This window comes from Arvicola amphibius, chromosome X (assembly GCF_903992535.2).
Source record: "Arvicola amphibius chromosome X, mArvAmp1.2, whole genome shotgun sequence".
Taxonomy (NCBI): Eukaryota; Metazoa; Chordata; class Mammalia; order Rodentia; family Cricetidae; genus Arvicola; species Arvicola amphibius.
The window spans coordinates 16,654,783-16,678,509 of NC_052065.1; the positions used below are offsets into that span (position 1 = coordinate 16,654,783).

General features: G+C 46.0%; 2 protein-coding genes across 3 annotated transcripts; one reads left to right on the forward strand and one right to left on the reverse strand.

Annotated features, from left to right (window-relative positions):
* Positions 1–1,398: 1,398 nt before the first annotated feature.
* On the reverse strand, positions 1,399–2,852 carry LOC119805013 (prostaglandin E synthase 3-like). Its single transcript, XM_038316800.1, is given in 1 exon segment — positions 1,399–2,852. A coding segment is annotated over 1 exon segment (483 nt). The 5' UTR covers positions 2,774–2,852; the 3' UTR covers positions 1,399–2,290.
* A 12,282-nt stretch (positions 2,853–15,134) lies between these two features.
* On the forward strand, positions 15,135–21,205 carry Magix (MAGI family member, X-linked). Of its 2 annotated transcripts, none has more exons than XM_038316377.2 (6): positions 15,135–15,291; positions 16,131–16,277; positions 18,571–18,653; positions 19,298–19,534; positions 19,628–19,796; positions 20,639–21,205. In XM_038316377.2, exons 1-6 carry the CDS (start codon positions 15,243–15,245, stop codon positions 20,929–20,931), a joined length of 978 nt encoding a protein of 325 aa, XP_038172305.1. In that variant the 5' UTR covers positions 15,135–15,242; the 3' UTR covers positions 20,932–21,205. The 2 variants fall into 2 exon arrangements, with proteins under 2 accessions (XP_038172305.1, XP_038172308.1); XM_038316380.2 differs by lacking the exon at positions 15,135–15,291 and adding an exon at positions 15,356–15,456.
* The last annotated feature ends 2,522 nt before the right edge of the window (positions 21,206–23,727 follow it).

Below are 23,727 nucleotides of genomic sequence, written 5' to 3' on the forward strand. Positions count from 1 at the left end.
CACCCATTCTCCCACAAACCATTAATTGCCTGTAGTTTCCAAGGAAGGATGGGGCCTACTATGCTCCCTCCACATCTATGATGGGTTATTAACATGTTTAGTCTTGTGCATGAGAGTTCATGAGTGCTACAGTCATGTCATGTCCAAAAGGCAGTGCTACACCACATCCTCCCCATCTTTCAAGATCTTCCATTGATGTTTCCACGATGTTCTCTGTGTGTGTGTGTGTCCATCCCATTTACGATTGAATATTCAATAGTCACTTAATCTCATAACTTTGACTTGCTTGAATCTCTGCATTCACCACTGCCCACTGTGAAAAGAACCTTCTCTCCCCAAGGCTGAGGTTAGAAAAAAATTGGTGGGTTTAAACATATATATTTAGAGCAGGGCAAAGTGGTATATACCTTTAATCCCAGAACTTGGGAGGCAGAGGCAAGTGGGTCTCTGAGAGTTCAAGACCAGCCTGGTCTACATAGAGAGTTCCAGGACAGTGAGGAATGCATAGAGAAACCCCATGTCAACAAATAAACAAAAATAAGCATATATATATTTAATAAGTAGTTTGAAAACATATCCATTTAATAAAAACAACAGTGATTGGTTTTCCACCCCTCAAGATCTATGTTCCTTGCCAATAGAAACAATTACTTCACAGTGGAATTTTTGTTTAATAACTTATGAACTATGGGAGCAGAATTAGCCATTAATGCAGAGTACGTCTCTTCAAACTCTTTTTGGTTTTGTCTGGTTTGGTTTGGTTTTTTGAGACAGGGTTTCTCTGTAGCTTTGGAGTCTGTCCTGGAACTAGCTCTTGTAGACACAGTGAGTTCTAGGGCAGCCAAGGCTACACAGAGAAACCCCGTCTTGAAAAACCAACCAACCAAAAGGGAGGGAGAGAAAGAAAGAAAAGAAAGAAAGAAAGAAAGAAAGAAAGAAAGAAAGAAAAGAAAAACAAAGAAAAGAAAAAAGAACAGAAAAGAAACCCCCCTCACAAGTGTGCACCAGCCATTTGGGTTTTAGTTGATTCCAGATATAGTCAAGCTGACAAGCATCAAGAATGGCCATCACGGGGGCTAGAGAGATGGCTCAACAGTTAAGAGCATTGCCTGCTCTTCCAAAGGTCCTGAGTTCAATTCCCAGCAACCACATGGTGGCTCACAACCATCTGTAATAAGGTCTGGCACCCTCTTCTGGTCTGCAGGCATACACACAGACAGAACATTGTATACATAATAAATAAATAAATATTAAAAAAAAGAATGGTCATCACACAGGCGATCATATACTCTCTTCTGGCCTCCCTCCCAGGCCCCAGGCGTATACACAAGTAGTACACAGACATACAAGGATCAAAATAACCATAATAACCATACACATAAAATATATATATATATATTTTAATCGTCCAACAGTTTATTAGAAAGAATGTAGACATTTAAAAAAATCCCCACTGTCATGAACATAAATTGAGGTTTTCCAGCCAGGGCATAAGCTGAAATCAAAACAGGAAATAAAAAAATCCAATAGTGTATTAACATTTTCCACTCATTTGCCATACTGACAGTGCAAATACAAATCTGGTCTAAAATGTACAGACTCTCAAGCAACAATGTACAGCTTTCTTTCTTCGTCCTCCATGCTAAGAGATGTTAAGAGCTTAAGGGCCAAATAATACCAAATGTATAGGCTTCAAAAAACCATCTAGGTTAGGGCATTCGCTAGTTTTAGCTAAAATACACCAGAACACTGACAAGTGATCACATACAATAATGTAAAGTACATTTTTTGAAAAATAAACTTTAGTGGAATAATTCTGAAAGGTACACTGAAAGAATGGCAGGGTATCAGTTTAAGAATCAGCCAATTTGTTTCCGCCCCCTTCAAGTTCATGGTCTGGGATCTAAACTAGGGACCTTTCCCTAAGCTGAGAGCTTCCTAACATGTAAGTAAGTAGCTGTGTTATAAAGAAAGAAGACTTAGGTGAAATGTGTTTATTCATCAGAGCTGTTGTATCAGTTGCCTAGGATCTCAACTGCTTCATGGAATCCTGGGAAATGTTCATGCATAAGGATATTGCCTTACCTGACTTAAATTGCCCCATACAATGGTACATTATCAACCCTTAGTGAAGCCTTTAAAAAAATTAAAAAAAAACAGGTTGAAAAATGGGTTAAAGGGGGCAAATACAGCATCTGCCTTTAGAGCTATGAACTCAGGAATTTTCTCAATTATGAAATCTTGCAGAAGTTATTTTTCTTTCTCAAAATCCAGGCGATGACAACATTCCTTACTCCAGATCTGGCATTTTTTCATCATCACTGTCTTGTGAATCATCATCTGCTCCATCTACTTCTGGTAAATCTACATCCTCATCGCCACCCATGTGATCCATCATCTCAGAAAAACGGTCAAAATTGGACATGTCTTCATCTGAATCATCCTCCCAGTCTTTCCAATTATTGAAGTCCACACTAAGCCAGTTAAGCTTTGCCCTCTCCTTTGTTAACCTAGGCTACGATTGGCCAGATTCTCCTTTCCGCAAACAACATAAAATTGATCTGTCCGTTCTTTTATGCTTGGAGTCATTTGGATCAATACAGTGAAAAAGATCAATTTCATTTAAATGCTTAAAATTATCACTTCCTCCAAGACAACTGAAAGTAAGTTTGGATTTTTCAAAATTTACATTAACATCTTTACTGTCTTCAACACAAAATTCAATGAATACATAGTCCCTTCGATCGTACCACTTTGCAGAAGCAGGCTGCATGGTGAACTGGGCAGGCGGCCAGGCGAACGGGTGGGCGGGCCTCACTGGCGGCGGCGGGTGGCGAGTCGACTCCTCTCCGGCGTCTTCTCCCCTAAAATATATTTTTTTGAAGACAGGGTTTCTCTGTGTAGCCCTGGCTGTCCTGTAACTAATTATGTAGACCAGGCTGGTCTTGAACTCAGAGATCTGCCTGTCTCTGCCTCCCAAATGCTGGGTTTAAAGTGGTGCCCTTTTCTGGAGTGCAGGCAGAACATTGTATACCTAACACATAAAGAAATCTTTAAAATATATTAGTGACAGGTTCCGAAAGATGGCTCAGTGGGTTCAGTTACATGTTTCCTAAGCCTAAGCAACTGAGTTTGACCCCTCGAACCAGCATGGTGCTCGGAGAGAACTGACACCTGGAAGCTGTCTCTCAACACCACAGGTAATCCATAGCATGAACACACACACACAAGCACATGCCAAATAAATAAATAGATAAATTAAATCAACAATACTAAAGATGGGGCTGGAGAGATGGTTCAGTTAAAGAGCATTTGTTGCTTTTACATAGGACCCAATTTCTGTTCTCAGCACCCACACGGTGGCTTATAATCATCTTTGTTCTGGAAGATCCAGTTCCTTCCTTTGACTTACAAGGGCACCAGGTATTCATATGGTGCACATACATACATGGAGGCAAAACACTCACACACACAAAAATCAAAATATTAAATGCTAGAGAGAATCTTAGGGCTCCTCTCAACGCATCAGTCAATAATTTACATAGTTGTTAATATTGAGAAAGTGTTTCTTCTTGTTACTTTTTTTGTTTTCTGACACAGATTCCCTGTGTAGTCAAGGTTGGCCTTCAACTCTTGCTAGCTTTTTTTGGCTCAGTTTCTGAGTGCTAGGGTTACAGGCTTGCATCACTATACCCGGCTATCTGATTCGTGTGAATTCAGGGCTTGTGGTGATTTCCAGTCTGGCCAGGTCCAGGACCCTCCTTCTGCTCACATTCTCTTCCACCAGCCTCCTCTAGCACCGGGAACTGTTAGAGAACAGCTCCCAAACACAATCAAGGTTTCTCATGCCTTGGGGGTATTAGTATTTACTGTCCCAGAACCTCTGCCTGAGAGGCAGAAGGGTCTTGAGATAGGGGGATAGGTCACTATCCTTGCCATCAAAGTCCTTCAGAGATCAGCATGGTAGTGTCTAGAGTGGCCAAAGAGACCAAGGAAGCTTTTAGGAGGTCCCAGGATCAAATTAACATTCTGCTCTCAGCCTTTTTCCTTTTCTTCTTTATTTCGTTGTTTGTTTGCTTCTTCTTCATCTTTTCTTCTTCTTCTATGTTGCTTGCTCACTTTGAGGTCTCCTACACTGGTAAACTCCTGCAAAACCGAGGCTGGGTTGTTCTCAAAGCTCTTTCTCCTCTTCTCTTTCTTTGTTTTTTTCTTGTTCTTGGTTTTCTTCCTCCTTTTTTTTCAGAGACCTGGACTCACCTGGAACTCATTATGTAACCCAGACTGGCATGGAAGTTGCACTGAGCTTCCTGCCTGAGCCTCCCAAGGGCTAGAGTTACAGGTGTGAGCCACAGTTTCTGACTGCCCCGTCTTCTTCATAAATAATCCTGGTCAGCTCCGTGACTAATCCTCCAGTCTTTCTTACCTTCCCCTAGTAAGACCCAAACCCCTCCCTCAAATAATACCCTAAGACCAACTCTGGGGGTTGTTCTTTCAGGATTGGACTCCCGAATATCCAGGTCAGCCCGCCAGCCTCTAAGCGTCACCCATTTCTCAAGCTCTGCTCACAATGCCGGCCACATATCCAACCCTCCCCCTTTCCAGGCTCTGACTCTCAGAAATGACATTTGAAGCCCTCCACCCTGTTTGTTGTTGTTGCTGTTTTCACATTCTATTTATTTATTTGGCACATGTATATCTGTGTGGGCATATGCCACAGTATGTGTATTTTTTTCTTCTTCTGACATGTGGGTCCCAAAAGTCAAACTCAGATTGTCAGGCTTGGTGGCAAGAGCCTTTTCTGGGTGAGCCATCTTGTAGCTCCACTTTCTTTTTTCTTTTAAAACAGATTGTCGGGGGCTGGAGAGATGGCTCAGAGGTTAAGAGCATTGCCTGCTCTTCCAAAGGTCCTGAGTTCAATTCCTAGCAGCCACATGGTGGCTCAACAACCATCTGTAATGGGGTCTGGTGCCCTCTTCTGGCCTGCAGGCATACAGACAGAATATTGTATACATAATAAATAAATATTTTAAAAAACAGATTGTCACTATCTAGCTCAGGCTGGTCTTGACCTCAGGAACCTCCTGAATCACCATCTTAAGTGCTGAGATTACAGGAGTATGGCCACCATGCAGGACTATGATGCCCCACTAACATGAATCACCATCTGGCCCAGTACCCACAATGAATTGCCTTCCTGCCCCCTCCTGTTTATGAGACAGGGTCTCACTGTAGCCCAGGCTGCCTTGGAACTAGCAGCTGTCCTCCTGCATCAGCCTTTTGAGTGTTAGAATCACAGGTTTGAACACCTGGCTCAACAAATGTTCTGAGGATCCCCTCTCACAAAAATCTTAAGGAATATGTAGAATACAGTAAGGTAATGCTAATGCCAAGGTCTCTCCCCTTCAAAACCCCCTCCTAAGCTTTATCTCCCAAATCACACCCCCTTGACTCATCTAGGGACGTAACAATCATTGGTCTTCATTTACAAAATGCCCTTTACTCTGATATAGACCCAGGAGAGGCTCCTATCCCTATCACTGTACTTATTTGAGGTTTGGGTGCAATGTGACATCTAACAGCTACCAGTTTCTAAACCTTCCACTGTAGGTGGAAACTGCTCATTTGTTCCCAGCCACACAGGCCCAAAATAATCACACAGAAACTGTATTAATTAAAACAATTCTTGGCCAATCACTTATAGCTTATTGCTAGCTAGCTCTTATATCTTAAATTAACCTACTTCTATTGTTCTATAATTTATCATGAGGCTTGTGGTTTACCATAAGGTTCCCCGGCATCTGTATCCTCCTTCAGCTGCTACCTGGCATCTTCTGACTCTACTTACTTTCTCCCAGCATTCAGTTTGGTTTTCCCTGCCTAGCTCTATTCTGCCCTGCCATAGGCCAAAGCAGCTTCTTTATTCATTAACTAATAAAAGCAGCACATACACAGAAGGACTTCCCACATTATCTGACTGCCTGACTGCATACACCGAGCAAATCTGGAAGCCCGTGGGTTGAAAGGGTCACCTGCTCGAGAGAGTGCTTGCTCAGTATGCAGAATAAGAGGGGTTTGGTCCACAGGACCAGATAAAACTGTGTGTACCTGTACCATCTTGTAATGCCAGCCCTTGGGAGGCAGAGGCAGATGATTCAAAAGTTTAGGCCTTCCTCAGCTCTATAGGAAGTTTTAGGCCAACCTAGGCTATATGAGATGTCTCAAAAGAGAAAGAAAGAAAGGAAGAAAGAAAGAAAGAAAGAAAGAAAGAAAGAAAGAAAGAAAGAATAAAACCAAAAACTTGGGCAACTTTAACATTCAATTAATTATTTCTGGAGCTCTCTCTCTGTTCCTGAATAGCTAGAGATGTTAGATTTCTGCCTGGGGGAACCTGCTTCTCCCAGATAGTCCTAGAAAATAGGGCTTACCCACCTCCACCCTCTCCATGTCTGGGAATCCCTGATTTACCCTTCAGATGGTTTTGTTTCATTTTGCTTTGGGTCCTTCCTTCCTTTTTTTCTTCCTTCCTTCCTTCCTTCCTTCCTTCCTTCCTTCCTTCCTATCTTCCTTTCTTCCTTCATTCCTATCTACTTTCCTTCCTTCCTGTCAGGGACCAGCCTCAACAAAATTACCTCTTGCCAAGGTAGGGGCATGGGGATCAGAAAAACAAGTAAAGAATATGAAGATGCATGTGAAAATAATAAAACAGAAACAAGAATCATACCGGGAGGGCATTCCAGTGAATACTGAAATCGCCCATGTTTAATTTCTAATTGCTTAAAATATCCCTGACCCCAATGGTAGGAGTAAGATTAAAAAACTGCATTAACATGATACAAGGAAATGAACAGACCAGTTAAAGGTCACATGCTTCATTCATAGTTAAACATTCTGTTCCTAGAATAAAACAAGTCACACTCACACCCTAGACCAACACATTTTGTAGACAACCACTCCCTGGGTGGAATCCACTGTTATCTCCTTAAGGGAGTAGGAATTTAGTTGGATCCTTAGACTTTTGTTTGGAGTAGAAACATATTTACTTCTCTGTTCCTGAAATACAAGGTATGGATATTATTGTCAACACTTGTTGACAATAACCTTGAGAGCAGAACTCTCTGATCTAAATCTAGGTGGGGCCTTTGTTTGAGGTAAAAACAGACAATAACCTTGAAGGAACAGAGGTAAGCTCCAACTTTCTGGCCTTTGGACAAGGTGGAAATGGCTCACATTTTTGGGCCTCCATACCTTCCTTCCTTTCTTTTTTTCCCCTGAGACAGGGTTTCTCTGTGTAACAGCCCTGGCCATCCTGGAACTAGTTCTATAGACCAGGCTGGCCCTAAACTTAGAGATCTGTCTGGGTCTGTCTCCTTAGTGCTTAAGATATTCTTTTTTATTATTATTATGTATAGAGTGTTCTGCCTGCCTGTATGCCTTCAGGCCAGAAGAGGGCATCAGATCTCATGACAGATGGTTGTGAGCCACCATGTGGTTGTTGGGAATTGAGCTCATGACCTTTTAACCTCTGAGCCATCTCTCCAACCCTCCTTCAGATATTTTTAATAACCCCTGCTTACCCCCAGAAGTTCCCTAAGGGGCCTCATTTCCCCCACAAAACCCAAGTACTTCCAAATTTCCCCATCCACAGGAGTACAGAAGCCTTCAATTCTTCCACCAATTCAGTACAGACCCTGTATGTCCTGATATCCAAAGTGATCTGGGACAGGTCTCTCTCTCTGAACATCTATCTCCCAGGGGACTAGAGCTTCTTCCCTATCCTCCTTGTCTTGTTTTGTGCAACATTCTTCTGCTTGGGTGTGGGTTCTGGTGTAGTTAAGAGGCCTGGAGCTCAGCAACTGGGGCTAGACACCTGCCCTTGCCTTTGCTGCTTGGCCAACAGAATTCTATTGCCACCTGTAGAACAGAAAAGGTGATAGCAAACAAGTCAGGGCAAGGGTGGTAGGGGACAGACCCTCTTCTTTCCCTGGTCTGTAAAACTCTAGGATAACTCTGAAGCCATTTCTGACAACTCTGAGGCCTCTCAGAAGTAGTGCTCTCCCCTCCCCTAGGAACCAAACACCTAACAATTTCACATGCATGTACTGGAATGTTGGGGATTTTCCATCTCCCTGTGTCCTTGTGGATGTTCTCCAGATAGAACTCAGTTATTGGAATCGGGGCAAGATAACCCTTAGATGTTGACTCGGTTCCTTGGCTTTGGTCAGGGGATATTGACTCAGTTCCTCAGATACGGTTAGGATGACTCACAGATGTTTCCCTCTTACCCCACCTGATCTAGCAACCACTCTCTTGCCGTGGCTTAGACCAATCATTACTAGTAGCCCTTTGAATCAGCCAGTCCTAATAGTTGGAAAAACAACCCCCAGACTCCCCCCTTGTTTCTGTGGCTTTTTACTTTAAAAGTAGCCTGTACCAGCTATTTTGGGGTCTTTCTGGCTTCTTGAATGCTGAAAAACCATGTCACGACAGAATTAATTAAATCTTCTTGCTTTTACATCAACTGTGGTGTGAGAGTGTTTTCTTTGGGCTACTCCTCCTTGGTAATTGGACTCCAGGGTCCAACAGGTCCACACAGTTACCTCCTCTGCATGGGGATACAAGGGGATATGTGACAGTAGTCCCCCAGTGGACATATGGTCACCTGTGACATGTTTTGAGAGAAGATGTAGTTATCCGGTAACCTGCTCAGGTCTAGACACTGAGGCTGGGCTGTCCCATGTCCTACCGGCTGCCAACAAGGAGACCTGTGTGGGAGCCAGTAAGAACACTGGGACTCACTTGGCCTCAGGTGCTAACCCCCCACTAACTGAGAAGCCTGGATCAGACTTCTCTTTCCCCTCTTGAGATGCTGTTATTCCAGGCACAGGAGGCAAAAACTGGGATACAGAGAAGTCAGAGCACTTTCTGATCTTTGAGAACCAAAAATTGGCATGCAAAATTGGAGGCCACATTTTATCAGGACATTCTGCAACATTCCATCAGATTTTTGCAAAAAGTAGGCACTCAGTAAAAATTTGCTTAATATGGTCTCTACTCAGGAATTGGAATAATATGGTAGAGTTGGGGTGAGGACTATCCTTGGAGTTTTAGAGGCCACAGGATGTTTGGGGGTCCTGAACATCGTGGGGCTAGAGGATTAAAAAGTAAGTAGGGGGGATGGAGGTTAAGAACACTGGCTGTTCTTCCAAAAGACCTGGGCTCTATTCCCAGCACCCACATGGCAGCTCACAACTGTCTGTAACTCCACCCTAGGGGATCTGGCCTCCTCACATGGACATACCTGCAGGCAAAACACCAATGGACATAAAATAATTATAAATGAATTATAAAAAATATAGAAAGAAGTAAGTAGGGCAGGTCCCCCGAAGAATAAAGTGATGGGGTGATCTGGAAGCTCTGAGAACATAGAAGTGGGATGAGACACCACTAGTGGAGGAACACGGTCCCCTCTCATTTTGTCAAACACACATTTGGGAACTTGGAAGGTGTACTTGGGCACAGCGAGACTGTAGGAGAAGGAATAACAGAACCGCAGTAAGCCAGCACTCAGGGCCAGCACTTTACAGAAGAAACTGGGAATCTCAGAGGCTTATAGACCTGCTCAGGGCACCAGTGCCAAAAAACCATGCCCGTCTCCATAAGCTTACACCCACGGGTCGGTGACTATTTTATTATGTGGCATGAACACGTTGTGCCCAACATGTATACTAGCTGGCCAAACAACCTCTCTGGTTGAGCTGTCAGAGCCCAGGTGTTGACAGGTGACAAGGACTTGGACAGCCCTGCTTTCACTCTTGCAATCCCTTGCCCTGCATTTTTGGCCTGACCTTGTGTGAGGGAAGACACATTGGAACTGCTACTCTTTTCGGTCTTTTTATTTTTTTCCTTTTCTGATACAAGGTTTTCCTCTGTAGCTCAGGCTTGCCTCAAGCTGGCAGCAATCCTCTGACAGCCTCCTGCATGCTGGGATTACAGGTGTATGCTGGGATTACAGGTGCATGCCGGGATTACAGGTGCATGCCACTATACCTGGCTTTGCCTATGTTGTAAAAAAAAAAAAATCTTTACTTTTATTTCTTTGTATTTATGTATATATGTCACTTGTTTGTGTTTGCAGAGTCCAGAAGAGGGTGTCAGATCCTTTGGAACTGGAGTTACAGGCCAATATATGTCCACTTCAGGAGCAGCATGTGCTCTTAACCTCTGAGCCATCTCTCCAGTCCCTATGCTCAACTTTGGCTGAGATATTCACCTCTAGATGATGTACAGGGCTTTCCACCAGGAGGCTTGAGCATTAAGGAACCTGTGGATGGGTAGCAGGGTGCTTGTAATCTAAAGAACGGAGGCTTGAATCCCTTTAGCTCCAAGGATGTGAGAGCCTTGCCGGTTAGGGCATTGTCCAAGGGCTGGGCAGTGAAGGGAGTGGTGAGCACCTTAGGGGCATGACAATTAGATGCGAGGTTCAAGGGTTTGTGAGAACTACGTCCAGACTCGGAGATGTTCAGGCATGGGTACTTGAGAAGGAATAGGCAGCTCCAAGGTTATCCTTAGAGATGAATTAGTACACAAAGGGCGCAGGATGCTAGATGAGGACTCCCTGGGCAAGATGATGTAAAAAAAAAAAAACCAAAACCAAACAAACAAACAAACAAAAAACCCTGAGATTCAAGAGACAAGGGCAAGGAATGACCAAGGAGTGAAGCTTGTATCACTTGAATCTATCAGCAAGGGAGGAGGTTGCTGTGGAACCCTGTCCTTGGGTATGACAAGCCTGTCGCCCTCTTTAAAAACTTATTTCAAAGTCAGACAGTGGTGGCGCCTACCTTTACCAGATCTGTGAGTTCAAGGCCAGCCTGGTCTACAGAGCAAGTTCCAGGACAGCTGGGGCTACACAGAGAAACCCTGTCTTGAAAACAAACAAACAAACCTTATTACATTTATTGTTTTGCACACATCCACTACACGTGTGTGGATTTCAGAAGATACCCCTAGGAAGCTGCTTTTCTCCTTCCATTATGTGGGTCCCAGAAGTCAAACCTTAGCCTTGGCAGAAAGTACCTTTACCATCTATCTAAGCCATCTCGGCGGTCTCATTGCCCTGATAAACTATGAACCAGTTGACATTAACAATTACTGCTGAAGAGGGTTCATGAGGCCATGCCAGTTCTCTAGGATTTATGGTTGCTCGTAGCTAGGGAGAGGGGCCTGTGAGGCCACGATCTCCCACAGAATAGCAACAGCTGGACTAGAGAGCTGCCTCAGCAAATAATGGCTTTCGGTGATCAGCCTGACAACCCGAGTTTGGTGGAAGAAAGCCGATCCTCACAGTTTTCTTCTGAACTCATGCTTGCTGTGTCGTGTATACACATGCCCCCTCCGTGAATTTAAAATTGTAGAACTGTTAGTGGAGAGAGGGGTTAATTTTTTTTACTACATTTCATTTGAGTTTGTATGTGTGTGGAGGTCAGAGGACAAAGGGAAGGAATTGGTTCTCTCCTTAAATCATGTAGGTCTCAGGAATACAACTCAGATCCTGTGCCTTGGGGGCAATTGCCTTTAGTCTAAGAACCCACCTCGATGATTCCTTAAAAATCCCAATTCTTTAAGATTTTATTTTATTATTTGCATGGCTATGTATGTGTCTACGTATAGGTACATGCACACGAGTATGTACCAGGTCCCTGGAGTTGGCGTTACAGATGTCGTGAGCTGCCCGACACAGATGCTGGGAACTGAATTCAGGTTCTCTGCAAGAGCAGCAAGTGCTCTTAACCACTAAGCTAACTCTTTTTTCCTCACGCTCCTGTAAGGAATCCTCGTCAGGAACTGGAGACAACGACTCAGTGGTAGTTAAGAGCACTTGCTTTTTCAGAGGACCAGGGTTCAAGTCCCATCGCCCACATGGAGGCTCCCAATCAGCTGCAACTCCAGTTCCTGAGGAGCCAGCCCCCTTTGCTGGCCTCTGTAAGCACTAGGCACGTACATAGGGCACAGGCGAACATGCAAACAAAACACCCACACACATTACATTAAATTAAACTTGAAAGGAATCCCGATTAAAGTCATTGTTTCCCTAAGCTAGAAGGTTTGGTGGAATAGTTTCTTTGGTTTGCCATTAGTGGGGTGAATAGAAAAATTTCATGCTACAGGGTTCAGTGGGGTACAGACAGTAGAACCCCAGCCACTGCAACCTCTAGAGCATCAGCGTAGCCCTTTGGAAAGTGGGGATGGTGATGTATGTGTGGTTAAGCCTGCCAAGAAAATTAGAAATTCAGCTTTAAGTTGCCTGCGTGGCATACATGTGGTGCTTCTCTCCTTCCACACTGACCTGGGTTCCAGAGACTTGTCCTATTGGTCATTTCCCTGCCCCCCCCCCCCGCAACGTGTTTCACGTTTTCTTTCTTTCTTTCTTTCTTTTTTTTTTTTTTTTTGGTTTTTCGAGACAGGGTTTCCCTGTAGTTTCTAGAGCCTGTCCTGGAACTAGCTCTTGTAGACCAGGCTGGTCTCGAACTCACAGAGATCCACCTGCCTCTGCCTCCCGAGTGCTGGGATTAAAGGCGTGCGCCACCGCCGCCCGGCTCACGTTTTCTTTTTAAATGAAAACTTAAAAAGTATTTGAGGGGAAGGCATGGCCATGCTAGGGCACACAGGTGGAGGTCAGAGTCCAATCTGCAGGAGACATTCTCATTCTCTCCTTCTACCATGTGGGGCCTGGGGACCGAAATCAGGTCATCATGCTTAGTGACAGCAAATGCCTTTACACAATGAACCATCTTGTCACCATGTGTGCTTTAGGCCCTGGTTGTCCTGAAATTCCCTCTGTACCCCAGGCTGGCCTCAGACAGAGATTCTCCTGCTTGTGCCTCCTGAGTGCTGAGATTAAAGGTGTGCGCCACCATGCCTGGCCCCATTTATTTTTTAATTTAAAAGTTAAAAATTGAGGGAGCCAGGGAGATGGCTCAGTGGTTAAGAGCACTAACTACTCTTTCAGGGGACCTGGGTTGAATTCCCAGCATCTACATGGCAGCTCATAACTGCCTGTAACTCCAGTTCCAGGGGATCTGATACCTGCACACAGACATCCAGACAGTCAGAATATGAATGCACATGGAATAAATAAATCATAAAAAATTAAAAATTGTTATGTATATGGATAGTTTGCCTGCAGGATGTATGTGTACCACATGCGTACCTGATGCCGAAGAGGCCAGAATAGGGGGTTGAATCCCCTGGAACTGGAGTTAAACAGTTGTAAGCGACCATGTGGGTGCTGGGGATTGAACCAGGTCCTCTGGAAGAGCAAAAAGTACTCTTAACTACTGAACCATCTTTCTAGTCCTAAACACTATTTTTTTCTGAGACAGAGTCTCTCTATGTAACACAGGCTGGTTTTGAACTCATGATTCTCCTGTTTCAGCCTCCCAAGTGCTATAGATTATAGGCAATCACCACTACTACCATGTCTGGTTTCATAGGCTTGACAGGTTTGAATACAGTATACTAATAACCACGAAGCTATTATTGTGATCATAATACCAAACACAGTCGTCCCATCAGGTGTTTTTATTACCTCTCTAATGCTTCCTTCCTGACCCTGGTCCCATCTCCAGGCAGTCTCTGGCCCACTTTTTGTCATTGTACATCAGTTTGCCTTTTACTAGATTTTTATATAACTGGGGTCATATACCACGTACTCTTTACAGATATGTTTGTGTCCGTTTACATACTATAGTTATTTTGGTGAATTTCTTAACCCGGGACCTCAAGCTAAACATATACCCCACTACTGAGTTATACCTCTAGTCCATACCATAATCATTTGAGTTCAGATTATTAATTCTTTTATGTTGCTGAGTTGAGTTGCCTTCCATTTTAATCTATCTATCTATCTATCTATCATCTATCTATCTATCTATCTATGTATCTATCTATCTATCTACCTACCTACCTACCTATTTGTGTGTGTGTGTGTGTGAGAGAGAGAGAGAGACAGAGACAGAGACAGAGACAGAGAACTGGGGATGGCAGTATTCAGTGCACTATTTATGCTAGACAAGCACTCTGCTCTCTGCTCCATCCCCTAGCTTCAACCACATCTTTTGATAAAGTCTTCTATATCCCTGACTCTCTCCCAACAAGCTGTGTAGACAAATAACCTTGGACTCCTGATGCTCCTGCTTTGGCTTCCCAAATACATGTGATTCAGAACTATACCATCCCACCTGACAATTAAATCTTTGTTGTTGTTTGAGACAGGGTCTCACCACGTACTTTTGGCTGGCCAGGAGCTCCTTATGTACACCAGGCTGGCCTCGAACTCACAGAGGTCTGCCTGCTTCTGCTCCCCTAGTGTTGGGCTTAAGGGCATGTTTCGTTACATCCCTATAACTTTTTTTTTATTTTTTGTTTTGTTTTCGAGATGGGTTTCTCTGTGTGTAGCCTGGCTGTCCTAGAACTTGATTTGTAGACCAGGTTGGCCTCGAACTCGGAGATCTGCCTGCCTCTGCCTCCTGAGTGCTGAGATTAAAGGTGTGCACCACTGCTTCCTGGCAAGCAGTTACTTTCAAACGAAGAAAACAAAAAGCCATGCATCCAGAATCAAATTGGTCAGATATTTCATTTCCCGGTTTCTAGAATAAGAGGAAATAAAGTGCTGTTTCAGTCACCCACTCTGCAATATTTTGTTATGGCTGCCCAAGGAGAAGATGACCAGAAACAAAGGTTTCATAAACACTTATCCTCATGTCTTTATGGAAAGTGTGCATCCCTTTCGATAAGTGCTCCGGAATGGAATACATGGCTCATATGTGTATGTTTAATTAGTTTTCTTTATTGTTTAGTGTTAATTTTGAAAATGTTTACAAACTGTTTTCTAAAGTTAGTGTACCTTTTATACTTTTTATGCCAGCAGTGTATTTAAGTTCCATTTCCTGCTTATCTTGTTTAACAATTGGTACACTCAGGCTTTTCAGTTTTAACCAGTCTCCAGTTAAGAAAAGCAGAAGCGCCTGGGGCAGAGAAAGGCTAAACTCAGACTTTACAAGCTCCCTCAACCAGGCCTCCTTGCCTGCGGCCAGGTAGGTCACCTCGCAGTCCAGGCGCCAGGCCTGGGACTGGCCAGACAACAGCGACGTCCAGGCCTGGGCTAGGAGCCAACTGAGCGCGCCCCTGTGCTAAAAACTAGTCACCCGGCTGCCCCGAGTCCACCAGGCGCACCGCAGGCTATGGACTCCCGCGCTGGGAACACCGCAGACCCTAGAGGGAGCAGAGGAGGTACTGGCGTGGGCGGAGTAGAGAGAAAGGGAAGGAGCCGTCCCAGGCCACCCTCTCCTTGCCTGTCGGCTCCTAACCATTTCACCCCACAAGTGGTAAACATCAGCCTTGCTGCCCAGGCTATCCTGGCAGCAACCAGGGGCCCAGCGATGGGAACTGTGTCAGGTCTCCTACCCTACAGACTCAGGGGTGTGTGTGTGTGTGTGTGTGTGTGTGTGTGTATGGTGGAGGGACACATCAGACTCCAGAGACCTAGCTCAGGACACTGGGAACAGGAACCTGGAGGCACTCGCTGAGCCAGGGCAGGCAGTCTGTAGGGGATTAGGAGGGTGGGCTGGGGATCTGTGGATGGGTATCTGGAGATGCTTGCGCCCTGAGGGGACACTGGGCCTTTAAGGGAACTCTTGGGTGTAGGAGGGATTGCCTAGTATACCAGAGGTGAAATTGAGGCCTTCAGAGTTGCTCGCGGGGAGGGGCTTATGTGGGAGAAGCAGGGTCCCCAGAGTCACGGCCAAAGAAATTTAGTATCTAGTTTTACTAAGGGACAGTATGGTGAGCTCCAAAGAAATGTGTTGATTGCTCCAAGGTATCCAGGTCTATTGCTATCAAATGGTTATCTCCAAGGACTTTATGGGGCAAGACAGCCAGCAGCGCAGACAGTTGTAGCAGTCGGGGGTCATAGGAGAGGAGGGGACTGGCGGCGATCTCTGGAACTACAGGAGTGGACGGGGATTTCCATATATCTGGAGGGACATTTCTAGGTCTTTGGACTTAGGAATCACTCAGGTCGGGGCTCCACGGCTCTGGGACCATGATGATTTGTCTACTTCTCCGGTCAGGAGGTGGCCTACCTGGGTCCGGGGGCCCCCGCGCTCGGCAGCTCCTGGAGCGTCTGGACGCGCGCCCCCTGGCGGCCAGAGCTGCAGCGGACTTGTCAGCATTGGTACGAAAGGCGGGTACCACATTGCGCCTGCGCCACAAGGAGGGTAGGTACAAGAACTCCGTAGGGCGGGGCAGAAGGGGTTGGCTTCCCTGCCGGAAGGCCGAGAACTGTTAAGGAGTGTGATTCCTCAGGGAGGGGTTAGGAGGGAGCGAAACCTCGTGGAACTGGAGTGTATTCCTTCGGGGTTATTGCGATAGATGAGTTTCAGAACATTTGTGGAAAGGGCTGGGCTGGGTAGCTATTAAGGTCAGCGAGACTTCGATTTGGCATTCGCAATCTTGAACATTCAGTAGCTGTAGCTACCTGCAACACATACAAAAACCTGGGTGTGAGAGGGGGCGATTGGGAAGAAGGGAGTTAGCAGGAGTGGGAGAGGGTTAAGAATGCATAATGGAAATAAGGATACTTTTAATACATTTTATACATGTGTGAAATTGTCCAAAATGTCATTTCCAAGGAGGTGGCACTTAGGGAGAGGAAATGAGTTCTACAAAGGGGTGAGCCTGAAATTCTGGACAACCAGTGGAAGGAAGCACTGGACATATTAGAGGGAGATTTTTGTTTGCTTGGTTTCTTGTGTGTGTTTAATGATTTCAGTTTTATTTCATTTTATAGACAGCATCTCTCTATGTAGCCCTGGCTGTCCCAGAATTCACTACATAGACCAGGCTGGCCTAGAGCTCAGAGATTTGCCTGCCTCTGTCTCCTGAGTGTTGGGATTAATTAAAGGCATGCACCACCATTCCTGGCTTATTTGTGTTTAATTGTGTGTGTGTGTGTGTGTGTGTGTGTGTGTGTGTGCAGGTATAAACACGTGACTGTATCAGATCTACCTGGAGCTGCAGTTACAGGCAGGTGTGAGCTGTTATGTGTGTGCTGGGAATTGAACTCTGGTCTTCTGCAGGAGTAGTGGGAACTCTTAACTGCTGAACCATCTCTCCAGTCCCTGTTTTGTTTCATGAGACAAGGTCTCATGCTAGGGGCCACATCAGCCTCCAATCCAACACTCCTGCCTCTGCCTCTGCTTCTAGAATGCTGGGATTATAGTCTGCTGCAGGCGGATCTTGAAATGTGAGAATTGAGCCACACGGTGGTGGCGCACACTTTTAATCCCACTGGGAGGCAGAGGCAGGTGGATCTCTGTGAGTTCGAGGCCAGCCTGGTCTACAAGAGCTAGTTCCAGGACAGGCACCAAAGCTACCTTGTCTCGAAAAAACCAAAAGAAAAGAAAAAAAATGTGAGAATTGAAATAAATTTTGTAGGCTAATTACAGGTTGTCTAGATTTTTGGGAACCTAATCTTGGGATGGCAACATTCCCAAAGGCCTGAGTAGGTTTTTTTTTTTAAATAGTTTATCTATTTGACTCTTTAGGTGCTAGGCCCAAACTCAGGATGTGCCACACGTTAGAAAGTCCTGTTAGCACCCCAGCCACTTAGGGTGTTATTTAATGCATGTAGCCTATGTGTTATTAACATCTGGGAAGAAGGTATGGAGTATTCAAATGGATGGCACAGGATTACTTTTTAAGACAGAGGTGGTGCACACCTTTAATCCCTTGGGAGGCCAAGACAGGCAGATTTAGGTGAGTTTGAGGCTAGCCTGGTCTACAAAGCAAGTTCCAGGATAGCCAGGACTGTTTTTTTTTAAATATTTATTTATTTATTATGTGTACAATATTCCGTCTGTGTGGATGCCTGCAGGTCAGAAGAGGGCACCAGACCTCATTACAGATGGTTGTGAGCCACCATGTGGTTGCTGGGAATTGAACTCAGGACCTTTGGAAGAGCAGGCAATGCTCTTAACCGCTGAGCCATCTCTCCAGCCCCCAGAACTGTTATATAGAGAAAAAAAGAGTACTGGTTGCTCTTACAGAAGAACCAGGTTCTATTCCCATCACACACACATGGTGGCTTATGATGTAATTCCAGTTCCAGAGGATTTGATACCAGGTACACATGTGGTGCACAAACATACATGCAAGCAAAACACCCATACACACAGAATAAAGTAGAAACAATTTTTAATGTTTTAATTTTATGTGTGCAAGTATTTTGCCTGCATGTATGTCTGTGTACCAAATGCATGCCTGGTGCCTATGGAGGCCAGAAGAGGGCATTAGACCCTCTTAAACTGGAGCTAGCAGGCGGTTGTGAGCCACCTCGTGGGTTCTGCAAATTGAATCTGGGTTCTCTGAAAGAACAACCAGTGCTCTTAACCACTGAACCATCTTTCCAGCCCCTAGTAAAAATAATTTTTATAAAGTTAACCTAGGGGTCCTAGGTTGTTTCCATATCAACATCTTTTGATATCCCTCTTTGTCACTTTTGTATCTCAGCTGTTAGCAGCCTGGATTCTGCAGATATAGAAGTCACAGACAGCCGTTTGCCTCATGCCACTCTTGTGGGACGTCGATCCCAGGTAGTACTACTACTCAATGCTATGTTCTGTGCTAACCCTTTGCTTTGGCTGGCCTTCAGACAGGGCATCCTCTGTAGTCCAGGATGGCTTGGACCTTGATAGGTAGACTAGGCTGTCCTCAAATTCAAGGTGATCCCTCGGCCTCAGACTCTCTAGTGCTAGGATCACAGGCATTCACCTTTTACACTGTGCTGGCTAGTCTTAGGTCAACTTGACACAAGCTAGAATTATCTGAAAGGAGGGAACTTCATATGAGGAAAAAGCCACCATAAGATCTGGCTGTAAGGCATTTTCTTAATTAGTGATTAATGGGGGAAGGTCCAGCCCATAGTGGGTGGTGCCATCCCTGGGCTGTTGGTCCTGGGTCCTATAAGAAAGCAGGTTGAGCAAGTCAGTAAGCAAGGAAGCAAACCAGTAAGCAACATCCCCCAATGGCCTCAGCATCAGCTCTGGCCTCCAGGTTCCTTCCCTGTTTGAGTTCCTGTCCTGACTTCTTTTGATGATGAGCTGTGATGTGGAAGTGTAAGCCTAATAAACCCTTCCCTCCCCAGCTTGCTTTGGTCATGGTGTTTCATCACAGCAATAATAACCCTAACAAAGGTATTCACCCAGCTAATTCATGTATACTCTTGCCCTTGTTTCAGCATCGAAGGTCTGAGACTCTGGTGACATGTATGGAGCAACCTCCAGTAACCCAGAATAAAGCAAGCTATGCTTTGAAACTACCACAAGCCACCGGTCGATTTTCCGTGGAGCTGATCCGAGGTCCTGCAGGCTTTGGTTTCACTTTAAAAGGGGGACGAGGTGTATCTGGGGATGCTCCACTGGCCGTGCATGAACTGCTGAAGGATGGGCCAGCACAGCGATGTGGTCGTTTGCAGGTTAGCTCTAAGCAGCAGTACAGTCAGAGATATGGTCCCTGTCCTTGCCAAGTGTTCTTCGTCTGCCCTTCATATGCCACTGTGTTCTTGCAGGCTGGTGACCTCGTGCTCTATATTAATGGAGAGTCAACACAGGGCCTAACTCATGCCCAGGTGGTGGAGCGGATACGCACTGGAGGCCCCCGACTTTGCCTGGTGCTCCGCCGGCCTCAAGAGATGGATGTCAGTAGGATTGAGGAGGTTGCAGGCCATCAAAAGAGAGGTGAGGTGCTGAGATTCCCAGGGGAGAGAGGGGAAGGAGAAGCTCAGAGAGTGGAAAGGCTGAATCCTGCGTAGAAAGGGTTTGGTGGTCTCAGTGGGGATTTAGAGGTTCAGTGCCAAGGTGGGGTGGGGGAATTTACAAAATCTGGAACACAAAATCATCACAGGCTAGGAACTTCAGAGAGAATGCTTTTGAGGTCATAGGAGAGGAGGGTCTGGAGTAAAGGCTTTTATTTTTCTTTTAAGAAGGAAAGTCTTAGGAAGATGGAGTAAGGCTATAGAGACGGAGGACTTTGATGTCTGAGATGTGGTTCAGTGGTGCAGTGTTTGCCTAGCCATCTGAGAAGCCACGTGGAGTCCATCTCCCAGATACTTCCTTTGAGAGAGTAAAAGGGGCTGGCAAGCCAGCTCACAGATAAACGTGCTTTTCCCACCAAGACTGACGACATGAGTTTGATCCTTGGGACCCACATAGCCGGAGGAGAGACCTGATCCACTCAAGTTGTCTTCTGACCTCCATATGTGAACTCCCCCTCCCCACCGCCCAAAAATGCTTGAGCACTGATCAGTAGGTGAAAGGGTAGGGAACCAAGGGAGAAAGGGTGAGAGGGGAAGATTCGGAAGTCTCACGTAGGAAAGCTTCCTTTGAGCAATGATTTCTGTCCTGGACTGAAGAAGTATATCGGGAGGGGGTAAGGTTGGAGGTTTGTGAAGGAGTGGCATTTCTAGGCCTTGAAGAGAACTTTCTTTCTCTAAGGCTTTTCTGGTCACTCTTAGTCAAGGCCCCGATTTCCATTCCCTCACTGCACCACCCAGTCTAACTCTCAGGATTGCTCTCTCCAGATTGCAGCCCAGATCCTAGGGGAAGCAGGATGACGAAGTCCCGCAGCACCATTTCCCCAGTTCACCACCCATCCAAGACCCGGCCCAGTCTGGAACCTAGTCCAGAGGCAGTGGCTGTTGGCCACGTGGTTCCCTCAGTGGAGCACCCCACAGAAGACTTGGACGACCGTATCCCTGGTACCCCTGGGCCCTGGCTAGTGCCGAGTGAGGACCGTCTCTCACAGGCTCTAGGGGTTCGGGGCGGGGGCGCGCAGCTCGCTCAAGAGATGGCAGCTGGAAGGCGGAGGCACTGAGCGCCAACAGACAGTTTTGTGTTCACTTAGTGAAGTTCTATCTGGTTTTAGCATGCCTGACGGCCAGGCACTAGTTTTTCTCTTAAGCTTTAACCCGGTCTAGTACCCTCCCATTGCACTGCTCAGGGGACTGGTCCCTACCCCTTCATGATGCCAGTGACACGGCCCTCCCTCCCGGAGCCCCAGAACGCTCGCACCCCCACCCCCACCCCCGCGCGCCTAGGATTCTCCTAGTTCCTTCCCGGTCGGGAGGTAATAAAATATCTGGATCCAGTCCTGACTTGCCAGGTGCTCTAGGCGGGGTGAGGATTCCCAGTCCACCCTGGAAGGGGAGGGGTGGGTTGATCTGGTTTCGATGAAGGCCTTTTGAAACCACCCGAAAGCTGTGTGCTTCTTCCTTCATGCCTCCAGATGGATCCTTATTTCTGCTTGCTCCCCAGTTTTCTTTGCTTTGTTAGCCCCCGCACTTCTTCCTATTCATTTATTTCACGCTTGGAGTTCGCACATTATTGCATGTGTCGTGGGGAATGCAGAAGTGGGTCAGTTGTGGGCGTGCCCCAGGAGGCTCAGGGTTCCCGCATGGAATCCTTCAGACCCTCAGCCGTCATCAAGATAGCAAATCTAGAAACCTGGCGCCTTCCTCCACCCAGAGACTGCGGTCTCCTACTTCGGGCTTGAAAAAAACTGCTTTAACTGGCATGCAGACTGCTACCCTAGGGGCGCGGACTGCCCCCCCCCCCACTTAAGAACCAAATGGGGAAGGTGTGAGTCAGTGCCTGGGGTGGACCAGGCTAAAAAGGGCTGTTAGAAGTCTTTGGGTCACGCCTCCCCTTTTCCTTAGAAGGTGGTAAACTGCTCCCGGCGGGTGATCCTGGTCTGGGGAAGAGACTAGAGTTTCCTCCACCCTGGAGTTGAGTCCTACTGTCAAAAGGCTTATATAGACAACCCCGGGTAGCCACAAAGCAGTCTCTAGCCAATGCTACAAATGTCCAGTCACCTTTGCTGTTAACCACATCCTGAACACCCAGTCCCATCCCCCAAAGGGGGAAGTTGTGGTCCAAACAGGCAACTTTCGCTCCTATAAGGGGGATGCAGGGAGGGGAGAGAAATGCCAGAACCGGAGTCTCAGGTAGCACTGGGGATGGGGTGAGGCAGACTGCAAAACCCAACAGGGACAGCTGGCAGCTGGGGTATAAAGAAGTGAACACTTGGAAGTGGTAGTACTGTGAACATTGTGGGGGTGTGTGGGGGTGATTTCCAGCTACTTATGACTCAGAGTTCAGAGGGAGTATGGCTCCCCAGAAGTCAGGAAAAAGGTTCTAGTATACAATTCCTGAACAGTCACACCCAGGGGACTAATATAGTAACCCCAGTCACCATTCCCTTAGTTTAGTTTCATCCCTGCTACTAGCTTTAATGGAGTATTTATTTTCATCTCGTTACACACCTACCCAACAACACTGATAGATCTTTTCACTAAGGGGGAACATGAGGCCCAGAGAGTGCAGATAGATTGGAGGGGAGAGCTCAAAGCATTAGTCAAAGCTTGGTTTTGAAACCTTTCATCTTAATCTCACCCATATTTGACAAATACCAGCTGAACCTCAACTGTATACCTGCTCTAGAGAGTTCTATGATGATACCAGGGGACTCCATTGTGTTGCTAGCATAGCGAAAGTAGACTGATGTCAGACAAGAAAGACAAGAATGCATGAAAGAAAGCCGGCGGTGGTGGCGCATGCTTTTAATCCCAGCACTCTGGAGGCAGAGGCAGGTGGATCTCTCTGAGTTCAAGGCCAGCCTGGTCTACAAAAGCTAGTTTCAGGAAAGGCTTAAAAAAAAAGCCACAGAGAGGGGCTGGAGAGACCGCTCAGCGGTTAAAAGCATTGACAGTTCTTCCAGAGGACCCAGGTTTAATTTCCAGCACCCACATGGCAGCAGAACTGTCTGTGACCTCCCACTTCCTGTTGAAAAACACCGATGCACATAAAATTAAAATAAAAAGCCACAGAGAAACCCTGTCTTGAAAATGCAAAAAAAAACCCATAAAAAGATAGCTTCCAAGAGAAGTGCTAATAAAAAGGGGGGTTATGGCTGGAGATTGTGCACATTTGTAATTCCTCCTTGTGGGCAGCTGAGTGGCACAAGAGGATCCCATTAAGTGAAAAGAGGATCCCAAGCTCTAAGACATCATGGGCTACACAGTGAGACTGCTTCAAAGAACAAACAAAAGGAAAGATAAGGAAAAGGAGGGGTTATATTGTGGGAGATGGTGGTGGGCTGCTGGCATGGGCTGCTGAAGGCATAACGTTTGAAGTAGAACCTGAAAAACCAGAAGCCAAGAGAATGAAAAGCTGGGGTAAGTGCATCTACAGTCATGGGAATGGCAAGTAGAAAGGCCAGAGGCAGCTAAATTTGCCATGTTCTACAAGTTCAGGTATTTATCACCCCTTGAATGCATGCATTCAACACTAAGGAAAAAGTTTCCACCTTTCCATTACTCAGTCACTCCTTCAACAATGGCAATTGTAAAGGGATCCCCTTAATTTGGAAGGGAACCTATGTTTGGGGGAATAAGCAGGGCCTTAGGTTGAATTCGGGCCTTCCAACGGTTTCTTTATACTTGAGATGAGTATAACAGTGGCGCACGCCTTTAGTCCCAGCACTTGGGAGGCAGAGGCAGGCGGATCTCCGTGAGTTCGAGGCCAGCCTGGTCTACAAGAGCTAGTTCCAGGACAGGCTCCAAAGCTACAGAGAAACCCTGTCTCGGAAAACCAAACCAAAACAAAACCAACA

What these genes read in the sequence shown, in the direction of transcription:
- Magix (XM_038316377.2), top strand. Translation starts at nt 15,243, where the DNA reads ATGGACTCCCGCGCTGGGAACACCGCAGACCCTAGAGGGAGCAGAGGA. An exon ending in TTGTGGGACGTCGATCCCAG is followed by an intron (nt 18,654 to 19,297) that starts GTAGTACTACTA and finishes CCCTTGTTTCAG; the next exon opens with CATCGAAGGTCTGAGACTCT. An exon ending in TGCAGGCCATCAAAAGAGAG is followed by an intron (nt 19,797 to 20,638) that starts GTGAGGTGCTGA and finishes TGCTCTCTCCAG; the next exon opens with ATTGCAGCCCAGATCCTAGG.